The sequence below is a fragment of the Somniosus microcephalus genome, chromosome 11 (genome assembly GCF_052327205.1).
Source record: "Somniosus microcephalus isolate GS21.2 chromosome 11, FLI_Smic_1.0, whole genome shotgun sequence".
NCBI classification, from domain to species: domain Eukaryota; kingdom Metazoa; phylum Chordata; class Chondrichthyes; order Squaliformes; family Somniosidae; genus Somniosus; species Somniosus microcephalus.
The window spans coordinates 6,760,024-6,772,071 of record NC_140997.1 but is presented as its reverse complement, the minus strand read 5'-3'; the positions used below and the strand labels follow the sequence as shown (position 1 = coordinate 6,772,071).

The 12,048-nt window shown below is 49.8% G+C and overlaps 2 protein-coding genes across 3 annotated transcripts in view; one reads left to right on the top strand and one right to left on the bottom strand.

The window, feature by feature from the left end:
• The window catches only part of LOC147110270 (epithelial sodium channel subunit gamma-like), a 97,210-nt gene extending 88,101 nt beyond the window's left edge, over window positions 1-9,109 (bottom strand). The window contains exon 1 of one of the 2 annotated variants that reach the window (XM_086000064.1): window positions 8,474-9,109. In XM_086000064.1, the coding sequence (XP_085856190.1) occupies window positions 8,474-9,000 (527 nt within the window). In that variant the 5' untranslated portion in view covers window positions 9,001-9,109. The remainder of the gene's footprint in view (window positions 1-8,473) is intronic. The other variant, XM_086000066.1, reaches the window with a different exon arrangement.
• Window positions 9,110-9,172: 63 nt separating this feature from the next.
• The window catches only part of usp31 (ubiquitin specific peptidase 31), a 112,883-nt gene continuing 110,007 nt past the window's right edge, over window positions 9,173-12,048 (top strand). Inside the window, exon 1 of the mRNA XM_086000063.1 lies at window positions 9,173-10,377. Within this exon, the coding sequence (XP_085856189.1) occupies window positions 9,670-10,377 (708 nt within the window). The 5' untranslated portion in view covers window positions 9,173-9,669. The remainder of the gene's footprint in view (window positions 10,378-12,048) is intronic.

The window sequence follows — 12,048 nt, the reverse complement described above, 5'->3', positions numbered from 1 at the left end:
TAGCTGGTGATAGAAGATGCTTCAATAACCCGTATGTCTTCGCACCCATTGAGTTTAGTAAGGTTAGAGCTTTGTCATAATTTGCTATCTTATTGACCTTACAATATATCTCGATGCGTTCTACATACGTGGCCCAATCTTCCACATCGGAATCGAAACCGTTGATGTTACTACGCTTAGGCATCTTCACACTCTTCCTGAGAACAACGAAATATTTCTTTAACTTTTTTTTTCAAAATGGCGGTTTCCAGCGCTTGTCTTCTTTCCCCGCCCACTTTCAAAATGGCGGTTTCCTGCTTCTGTCTTCTTCCCCGCCTACTGGCGGCTTCCCGCGTTTCTTCCCCTGGCGGGAGGGGTAAGCTTTTCCCTCGGGCGACGACCGCTGGCTTTCGGGGTTCGCAGCCTGCGCGTCGGCTTCAGTGCGTTCCTTGTTCCCTTTTCTCGGCAGGGCAACCGGCGCTGGGTACAACCCGTTGACGGCGAACAGTTTCAGCCGCTGGGCTGGATCTCGCTCAGTCTCCCTCGCTCGGGCTCTGTCTCTCCCGCTCGCTCGGGCTCTGTCTCTCCCTCAGCGGCTTCCAATCGCGCCTCCCAGCCCTCTCGCAGTCCGGTGCTTTCCTCCCCGGCTGCGGCTGAGTTCTCCGCGATTTATTTATTTTTATATCTTCCCGCGCCTTACGATCCCGGTCGCAGCGCTTCGTGGCCTCGGTCGCTGCCCGGCCTTTTTCACTCCAATCGCGCCTCCCAGCCCTCTCGCAGTCCGGTGCTTTCCTCCCCGGCTGCGGCTGAGTTCACCGCGGTTTATTTATTTTTTTATCTTCCCACGCCTTACGATCCCGGTCGCAGCGCCTCGTGGCCTCGGTAGCTGCCCGGCCTTTTTCGCCGGTCGCGGTCTAGCTGTCTCACGACGCCGTTGCGTCTCCCAGCCCGCTTGTACCGCGGCTTCCGTGCTCCACGCTGCCCCAGTCTCAGCGCCTCTGGGCCCGACTTCTGTCCGGCTCCTTTCCCCCGACCGTGGTCGAGTTCACCGCCCTTATCCTCCGTTTATTTTTTTTATTTTCCCTTTACTCACAGTCACCGTGGCCGACTTGCTTCTCGTGCTGATCGGCTCACTCACCACCGTGGCAGAAGGGACAATCAGTGCCTGTTGCTGATGGAAGGCTTCGTGTCTGAATTCTTCCTTCTTCCTTGCTCTGCAGACTCGAGTTTCCTCTCAGCGGAACGACGAGGGCGGGTGCCTCTTCTCGACGCTCGTTAACTGCTTCGGAAGTATTGTTGCCGCAGGGTAAGATCGAACTCGTCGCCACTGTAAAGTCTGTAGGTATTATGGCGAATTAATACACAGACTACAAGAGTAACTTTAACAGGACTTTACTATTCGAAGGTCAGGGCGAATCTGCCCAATAAATCCTGACACAGCACTTATATACCGGTGTGGTCACCGTCGGTATTACAGTATACAGCTGCCAAGATAAAGTAGTGCCACACCTAAAATAGTTCTCTTAAAGGTGGACGGTTACATACAATAGTTCTCTTAAAGGTAGAACAGTTACATACACTACAGGACCTGTATCGCCGTTCCTTCACTGTCGCTGGGCCAAAATCCTGGAACTCCCTTCCTAACAGCATTGTGGGTGTACCTACACCATATGGACTGCAGCAGTTCAAGAAGGCGGCTCACCACCATCTTCTCAAGGGCAATTAGGGATGGGCACTAAATGCAGGCCTAGCCAGCGACGCCCACATCCCATCAATGAATTAAAAAAAAGGATAAGGGGTAAGCCATTTAGGACTGAGATGAGGAGGAATTTCTTCACCCAGAGAATGGTGAACCTGTGGAATTCTCTACCACAGAAGGCAGTAGAGGCCAATTCATTAAATATATTCAAGAAGGAGTTAGATATATTTCTTAAGGCTAAAGGGATCAAGGGATATGGGGAGAAAGCAGGGACAGGGTACTGAATTTGGATGATCAGCCATGATCTCATTGAATGGCGGAGCAGGCTCGAGGGGCCGAATGGCCTCCTCCTGCTCCTATCTTCTATGTTTCTAAACTCCACCCAAAATGCACAATCAAATACAGTAACATTTAAAAAGCTGAGTGCACCACTTTGCTCGTTTCTGCTGAGTTCTCAGGGTGAGTTTTGCCTGTGGCTGGCTTGTGTGGTTCTTGTGGTCAGATTTTACTGTAACACCGCTGATACAATCATTGCGTTGGATGAAAAGTCACAGTCACGGCTGGGTATGGGGAGCTGCTCACTATCACTCTGGGGCAACATCCAAGGCCACAGCTGATGTGGGTGACTGAGAATTGGCACCAATACTGGTTTCCTGTTTTCACCAATATTCCTCTATCACAGTTACATCAAAACCAGGACCCTGCTACTGGGTTAGCTTGCTTCTGGTTTTCTCTGAGGCAAATGTAACGACAGAAAAAAGGAGAATAGATGCACATCGGCAGATGTTGACATTTACTTGTGTTATCTGCCAATAACCTCCAGGAACTCATTGCTTGACAAACTTGTAAAACTTTTATTTCCTGAGTCAGAAGGTTGTGAGTTCAAGCTCTACCCCAAATCTCGAGCTTTTAATTTATTGTGACACTCACAGGACACTACTGAGGGAGAACTCGGCACTCCTCCAATTCTGGGCTATTGCACATCCCCGATTTTAATCGCTCCACCATTGGCGGCCGTGCCTTCAGCTGCCTGGGCCCTAAACTCTGGAATTCCCTCCCTAAACCTCTCCGCCTCTCTCTCCTCATAAGAACATAAGAAATAGGAGGAGTCGGCCATTCGGCCCTTTGAGCCTGCTCCGCCATTCAATCAGATCATGGCTGATCTTCTGCCTCAACTCCATTCACCGGCCCTTTCGCCATATCCCTTGATGCCCTTACTAGTCAGAAATCTATCGACTTCTGTCTTGAATATACCCAATGACTGAGCCTCCACAGCCCTCTGGGATAGAGAATTCCAAAGATTCACCACCCTCTGTGTGAAGAAATTTCTTCTCATCTCAGTCCTGAATGGCCTACCCTTTATCCTGAGGTTGTGGCCCCTGGTTCTAGGCTCCCCAGCTAAGGGAAACATTCTCCCAGCATCCATCCTATCAAGCCCTGTAATAATTTTGTATGCTTCAATGAGATCCCCTCTCATTCTTCTGAATTCAAGAGAACACAGGCCTAGTTTACTCAATCTCATACGACAGTCCTGCCATCCCAGGAATCAATCTCGTGAACCTTCGTTGCACTCCCTCTATGGCAAGTATATCCTTCCTTAGGTAAGGAGACCAAAATTGTACACAGTACTCCAGGTGTGGTCTCACCAAGGCCCAATATAATTGGAGTAAGACTTCTTTACTCCTGTACTCAAATCCTCTTGTAATGAAACATAAAAACATAGAAGATAGGAGCAGGAGTCGGCCATTCGGCCCCTCGAGCCTGCTCCGCCATTCAATGCGATCATGGCTGATCATCCAAATTCAGTACCCTGTCCCTGCTTTCTCCCCATACCCCTTGATCCCTTTAGCCTTAAGAAATATATCCAACTCCTTCTTGAATATATTTAATGAACTGGCCTCCACCGCCTTCTGTGGTAGAGAATTCCACAGGTTCACCACTCTCTGGGTGAAGAAATTCCTCCTCATTTCTGTCCTAAATGGCCTACCCTTTATCCTTAGACTATGTCCCCTGGTTCTGGACCCCCCGACCATCGGGAACATCCTTCCTGCATCTAGTCTGTCCAGTCCTGTCAGAATTTTATAAGTTTCAATGAGATCACCTCTCATTCTTCTAAACTCCAGCGAGTACAAACCCAATCGACCCAATCTCTCCTCATACGTCATTCCTGCCATCCCAGGTATCAGCCTGGTGAATCTTCGCTGAACTCCTTCCATGGCAAGAACATCCTTCCTCAGATAAGGCGACCAAAACTGCACACAATACTCAAGATGTGGTCTCACCAAGGCCCTGTACAACTGCAGCAAGACATCCTTGTTCCTGTACTCAAACCCTCTCGCTACGAAGGCCAACATACCATTTGCCTTCTTAACCGCCTGCTGCACCTGTATGCTTACCTTCAGCGACTGGTGCACAAGGACACCCAGGTCTCGTTGCAGTTCCCCTTCTCCCAATCTATTGCCATTTAGATAATAATCTGCCTTCCTGTTTTTGCCACCAAAGTGGACAACCTAACATTTATCCACGTTATATTGCATCTGCCATGTTTCTGCCCAATCACCCAACATGTCCAAATCATCCTGGAGTTTCTCGACATCCTCCTCACAGCACACACGCCCACCCAGCTTTGTGTCATCTGCAAATTTGGAGATATTACATCTAGTTCCCTTGTCTAGATCATTAATATATATTGTGACTAGCTGGGGTTCAAGGACCGATCCCTGCGGTACCCTACTAGTCATTGCCTGCCACTCGGAAAAAGACCCGTTTATTCCAACTCTTTGCTTTCTGTCTGCCAACCAGTTCTCTATCCAAGTCAATACCTTGCCCCCAATCCCATGTGCCTTAACTTTACACGCTAATCTCTTATGCGGGACCTTATTGAAGGCCTTCTGAAAGTCCAGATACACCACATCCACTGGTTCTCCCTTATCTATTTTACCAGTTACATCCGCAAAAAATTCCAGCAGATTAGTCAAGCACGATTTACCTTTTGTAAATCCATGTTGACTTTGTCTGATCCTGTCACTGTTTTCCAAGTGCTCTGCTATTACATCTTTTATAATGGACTGTAGCATTTTCCCCACTACTGATGTCAGGCTTACCGGTCTGTAATTCTCCGTTTTCTCTCTACCACCTTTTTTGAATAGTGGGGTAACATTAGCTACCCTCCAATCCATGGGTACTGTTCCAGATTCCATCGAATGTTGGAAGATGATCAGCAATGCATCTACTATTTCTCGGGCCACTTCCTTACGTACCCTAGGATGTAGATTATCAGGCCCTGGGGATTTATCGGCCTTCAATCCCATCAATTTCCTTAACACCATTTCCCTACAAATACTGATTTCTTTCAGTTCCTCCCTTTCATCAGACCCTATGTTCCCCGGCATCTTTGAGAGGTTATTTGTGTCCTCCTTTGTGAAGACAGAACCAAAATATGTATTTAGTTGGTCTGTCATTTCTTTGTTCCCCATTATAAATTCCCCTGATTCTGACTGCAAGGGACCTACGCTTGACTTCAGCAATCTTTTTCTCTTCACATATCTACAAAAGCTTTTACAGCCAGCATACCATTTGCCTTCCTAATGGCTTGCTGCACCTGCACATTCACTTTTAGTGACTCATGTACAAGGACACCCAGATCCCTTTGAGCATCTGCATTCCCCAATCTTTCACCATTTAGGAAATACTCTGCCTTTCTGTTTTTTCTACCAAAGTGCATAACTTCACATTTATCCACATTATATTCCATCTGCCATGTTCTCGCCCACTCACTGAGCCTGTCGAGATCCCCTTGAAGCCTCTTCACATCCTCTTCGCAACTGACACTGCCACCTAACTTTGTATCATCTGCAAATTTGGAAATGTACATTTAGTCCCCTCATCCAAATCATTGATCTAGATCGTGAATAGCTGGGGCCCAAGCACCGATCCTTGCGGTACCCCACTAGTCACAGCCTTCCATCCTGAAAAAGACCCTTTTATCCCTACTCTCTGTATTCTGTCTGTTAACCAATTGTCAATCCATGCTAGTATATTACCCCCAATTCCATGTGCCCTAATTTTGTTCACTAACCTCTTGTGTGGGACCTTATCGAAGGTCTTCTGAAAATCCAGATACACCACATCTACTGGTTCCCCTTTGTTTACTCCACTAGTTACATCCTCAAAGAACTCCAATAGGTTTGTCAAACAGGATTTCCCTTTCATAAATCCATGTTGACTCTGCCCAATCTTACTATTAGTTTCTAAGTGCCCAGTTATTGCATCCTTTATGATAGATTCCAGCATTTTCCCAACTACTGATGTGAGGCTAACAGGTCTGTAGTTCCCCGTTTTCTCTCTCCCTCCTTTCTTAAATAGCGGGGTTACATTTGCTATCCTCCAATCTGCAGGAACCTTTCCAGAATCTATAGAATTTTGGAAGATGACAACCAATGCGTCCACTATTCCAATGGCCACCTCTTTCAAAACCCTAGGATGTAGGTCATCTGGTCCTTGGGATTTATCGGCTTTTAGTCCCATTAATTTTGTTAGTACTGTTTTTTTACCAATAATAATTTCTTTAAGTTCCTCATTCTCATCACACCCTTGGTTTTCTCGTATTTCTGGGAGGTTTTTTGAGTCTTCCGCCGTGAAGACAGAAAAAAAGTATTTATTTCATTTCTCTGCCATTTCTTCATTCCCCATTATAAATTCTCCCGTCTCTGACTGTAAAGGACCTACATTTACCTTCGCCAGTCTTTTCCTTTTCACATACCTATCGAAGCTTTTACAATCCGTATTTAGATTTTTTGCTAGTTTGTGCTCATATTCCATTTTCCTTTTCTTTATCAATTTCTTGGTCCCCCTTTGCTGATTCATAAAAAGATCCCAATCCTCAGGCTGACTGCTTTTTCTGGCAACTTTATAAGCTTCCTCCTTTGACTTAATACTAGCTTTAATTTCTTTTGTTAGTCATGGTTGGATCACTTTTCCTTTTGAGTTTTTATGCCCTAGAGGAATATATGTTTGTTGAAAATGATGCATTATTTCCTTGAACATCAGCCATTGTATATCCACCTTCATACCTTTTAGTGTAGTCTCCCAAACTACCATGGCCAACTTGTCCCTCATACTCTTGTAGTTTTCTCTATTTAGATTGAAGATCTTAGTTTCAGATTGGACTACACCATTCTCAAACTTAATGTAAAGTTCAAACATATTATGGTCACTTGTCCCTAAAGGCCCCTTTACCACAAGATTATTGATTAGCCCTTTCTCAGTACACAGTACCAGATCCAGAATAGCCTGTTCCCTGGTTGGTTCCTCCACATACTGATCCAGGAAACCATCTCGCATGCATTCCAAGAATTCGTCCTCCACACCATTAGCGATGCTCCTTAAAATCTACCTCTTTGAACAAGCTTTTGGTGACCTGTCTTAATATCTCCTTATGTTGCTCGGTGTCAAATTTTGTTTGACAATCACTCCTGTGAAGCACCTTAGGATGGTTTACTACGTTAAAGGTGCTATATAAATGCAAGTTGTTGTTGGGTGTGGGAGGAACGTGGAGCCAGAAACTCAGGAGCAGATTGTGATGCATTGGAACAGAAACTGTATAAAGAACTTTTATAATCGGCTGCAGGAAGAAAAAGGTTTGTCAGGCATTCTTCAGAAAGTCCCCTCCCCTTTAAATTAATTTCAATTCAATTCAAATCGCTTTATTGGCATGATGACAAGGTACATCTTATGTTGCCAAAGCATCGAAAAACATTCATGGTTGTACACAAAAATACAGATCTATCCATACAGTGTATAAACAGATATATCCCTGAGTGTATAAATATACATTCATATAATTTGTATATACTCTTTTCTTATATTTAGTGGTTGTCCCTCTGTTTATGGCAAGCTGTAACATAGTGTGCTGCTAAGGTTACACAATTTCTCTCTTCCCCTAGTAGGTATGGGAGTTTTTGGTCGTCATTCAAATTTCTGAATTCAGAGCATATTTTTGTGAATTTTGGGTAGAAATTCTCCCTTATGCCCTGATATTTTCTACAAGCTGTGAGGAAGTGCATCTCTGTCTCCACCACTCCCTGACTGCAGTGAGAGCATATCCTGTCCTCTCTTGGTAGCCGGGTCTGTCTGTGTCTACCTTTTTCGATCGCCAGGCTATGTTCACTAAGTCTGCACATTGTCAAGGTTTTTCTCAGTTTGCTATCCTTTACCTATTTTACCCACCCACTGCTGCTGACCTCCCCTTTAAATCACTTCAACCCAATGCTGCAGGGAGGGGCAGGTAATTGACATCCACTGTGCCCAATCAGTGGCAGGGCTGGCGATTGACATCCTCTATGCCCGATCAGATGCGGGGTAAGTGGGCGGGTGATTGGCACCCATTGTGCCCAATCAGAAGTGGGGCAGAGTTCGAAGGAACCAATGGGAGTGGAAAGCGAGCGAGGACGCGGCGGTTGCCATGGCGAAGGGGGCGGGGCGGAGGAAGGGAGCCCGGCCGGCCGGCCCGAGCGATGGTTGGTGAGAGCGGCTGGGGGGCGCGCTATTAGCGGAGGCAGAGAGAGAGAAAGAGGCCTCGCCGGTGGGAGCAGCCGCCGCCGCCTTCAGCACACGCCGGGTCTCGGGGAGGAGAATGAGCCGGACAGGGACACCGAGCGCCGGGCTGGACAGCGGCTGCCAGCCCGCAGGCCGCAGGCTTCTGAGGCGATCGAGTTAGAGAAACAGAGACATTTGCCCAGCACCTGCCCGCGCTGAGAGAACCGAGGGAAGGAATACAAAATAACACAAACTCACAGCCGTCCGCCCGGCTGCAGGGGCGATGCCGATCCGCGGCCGACTGAGGGAGCCGGGCAGCCGGGCCGAGCGGCGCCTCCGGGATCCGGCCGGTCACTGAGGGAAAAGAGCGAGAGAGAGAGCGGACAACAGGCCGGGGTCACCGCGGGGTCAGCCCGGGCCGCGCGCTGCAGCCCCGACCCGGACACTCGGCACCGACCCCGGACATCCGGCACCAGACACCCGGCTCCAACCCCGGGCACCCGACACCAACCCCGGACCCGGGGCACCGGACACTCACCCCGGACCCGGGGCACCGGACACTCGGCACCGACCCCGGAGCAACCGGACAACCGACACCGGACATCCGACACTCGGCACCAGACACCCGGCTCCAACCCCAGGCACCCGACACCAACCCCGGACCCGGGGCACCCGACCCGGGGCACCGGACACTCGGCACCGACCCCGGAGCAACCGGACATCCGACACTCGGCACCAGACACCCGGCTCCAACCCCGGACCCGGGGCAACCCGGCACCGGACATCCGGCACCGGACCACCGGACCCCCGACACCGGGCACCAACCCCAGACCCGGGGCAACCGGGCACTCGGCACCGGAGCAGCTGCACACCCGACACCGGAGTAACTGGGCCCCGGGCTCCCTCCCGCCTGCTGCAAGCGCTGCCGCTCCACGCCACTCCTCCCACCCTCACTATATTGTATTGCCGTTCCCCACACTGTCCCATTGCTCTTTTTTGTTGCATCTCCTAAAATCTTTTAATTTTATTTCTGCGCCTTTGTTTTTTAATTTGCGCATTCTAAAATCTCCCCACATTTGTTTATTTTTGCATTTTATAGTCTCCTGTTTATTCTTGCATTTTAAAGTCTTCCCGAGTTTTTTAATTTTTGCACCTTTAAAACATCCCTCTTTTGTTTATGTTTTGCATTCTACAAATTGTTGCTTTTCTGAACAAAAATTGCAAGCTTTAAAAAAAATCTTTCCCGTTGCAATCTGGAAATGTTGCATTTTTTTAAAGTTTGTAATTAAAGCAATTTGTTTAATTCCCTCTTTTTAATTTTTGCAATTTAACTTTTTTTTGGCTTTAGCTCTGTCTTTTCTGCCAGAACTTACTCTCTCTCTGGACATTTGCAATCTATCTATTTGCTGCATTCTCTCTGTACATTTTGCAGCGGCTGTGCTGTCGGGGGGACAATGTCCAAGTCTGCAGCCAAGGAGAAGAAGTCGTTCAGCAAGAAACTTTTCCGGCGGGGCTCGGCGCGCTCGGTCGGGGGTTTCATGAGCCGGGTGCTAAAGACTCTCTCCACCCTCTCGCACTTCGGCACCGAGGAGCCGGCCGATGACGAGAAGGACGACGGCGGCTTCAGGAGCTTCCGGGCGGCCGGGGCAGGGGCGGCCACGGCCATGGGGGTGGGCATGGGGCTGGGGGCCGGGGTCTCCTCCGCCTCCTCCATCATCATGATGATGAGCGGCATCGACCCGGCCTCCGCCTCGGCCGCCGGCCGCAGCCCCCCGCCCGACAGCAGCAGCAGCGGCAGCTGGCCGGCGCCCGGCCTGTCGGGCCTCAAGAACCACGGCAACACCTGCTTCATGAACGCCGTGCTGCAGTGCCTGAGCAACACCGAGCTCTTCGCCGAGTTCCTGGCCCTGGAGCAGTACCGGCAGCGGGCCAGCGGCGGGCCGGAGCCCCCCGGCGGAGCGGCAGAGGCCCGCGGGCAGAGCCAGCAGGAGCTGGGCCAGGAGCAGGAGCAGGCGCAGGCTCAGGCTCGCCACTCCAACGGGGTGCTCTTCCCGGCCCAGTGCCAGGCCGGCACCGGAGGAGAGGTGACCGAGCAGCTGGCTTCGCTGGTGCGGGCGCTCTGGACTTCCGAATACACCCCGCAGCTCAGCCGCGAGTTCAAGGTAGGACTGGCAGTGCTGGGAGCTCATTGCCCCACCTCACCCAACACACACACCTCACCCCCCCAAACACACACACACACCTCACCCCCCCAAACACACACACACACCTCACCCCCCCCCCCCCCCCCCCCACACACACCCACCCACCCAACACACACTCCTCACCCACCATGCGCACGCACACACTCTCTTTTTCCCCCCCCCACACACTCATCCCCCACACACACATCCCCCACCCCACTCAAACACACACAAACACACCCACCCAACACACACTCCTCACCCACCTCACACTCACTCACTCACTCACATACACTCACACACACACATTCACACCCCCCCCAAACACATTCCCCACATACACATCCAATCCCCAGGACTGGTGCCCACCTCCGCCCATCCCTGGGACCACTGCCCATCCCATTTCTATAACAAAAGGCGTCAAGGGATTTGGGGAGAGAGCGGAAATATGGTATTGAGATAGAGGCTCAGCCATGATCATATTGAATGGCAGAGCAGGCTCGAAGGACTGAATGGCCGACTCCTATTTTTTTTGTTTTTATCCCCGGGACCGGTGCCCCATCCGCGGGGCCCCCACCTGGGACCGGTGCCCCCCTCCCCAGGACCACCCCCCACCCCTCCCAGGTCTGGTGCCCACTCAGTACAAGTTTCTCTGTGCTGTACTATCATCTAGGAAGAGTTGGGCTCTTTGTACCTATTTTTAAGATGCATCAAAATAAGTCGCATCTTTGAACCAGGGGCAGTCAGCTTCTCTTCAGATTGATGAGGGTTGATTAGTCAATAGTTAGTCGGGTTTCGGGTTCACTTGATTGCTAAGGTCTAGTTCCACCCTGGTAGTCCCTTGTTTATACTGCCTGATCCTGATTCTAATTCGCCCGGCCAGGAGAGAGCTCTGCACGTGATCAGCGTTGTGAGACTGTGCAACACGGCACCTTGCACTGATCTCCTGCCGAGTCCGCTCGGGACCTTCTGAGTACAAGTCCCCCTCACTATCCAGCACCACCAGAACACACGATCTGGCCATTTATCTCATTGCTGTTTGTGTGACCTTGCTGTGCGTAGATTGGCTCCAGCATTTGCCTAAGTTACAACAGTGACTGAATTTCAGAAATAGTCCATTGGCTGTAAAGTGCTGTGGGGCGTCCTGAGGACGTGATGGGCACTATATAAATGCAAGTTCTTTCACGTTAATCCATCCCCTCCATTAACTGGTGGTCCAGGTGGAAAAGGCTTACTTATGTCCGAACACTGCCTCTTTTTGTGAGTTTTGTGCTCCAGGTACAGTGACGGTGTTGGGGAATGGAAGACCTCCCCCACTTTCTTTTGTATCCGAAGTCGGGAAGATTTGTAATCTTTTGTTGTGTAAATGCACAGTAGGCAGCTTTGGAACATCAAAATAACTCGCTTGCAATCTTGCCATTTGTGTGTGGCGGTCGAGTGTGGTCGGACATTTTGTATGTAATCGGTGGAGCTGACGTATTTTCTGCAAAGTCCTTGAACGTGTTGTCGCCTCCCAAATCCGTGCCCACCTTTCCTGGAACCCCATGTTTGAATCCCTCCAATCTGGTTTCCGCCCCTGCCACAGTACCGAAACGGCCCTTATCAAAGTCACAAATGACATTCTATGTGACTGACCATAGTAAACTATCC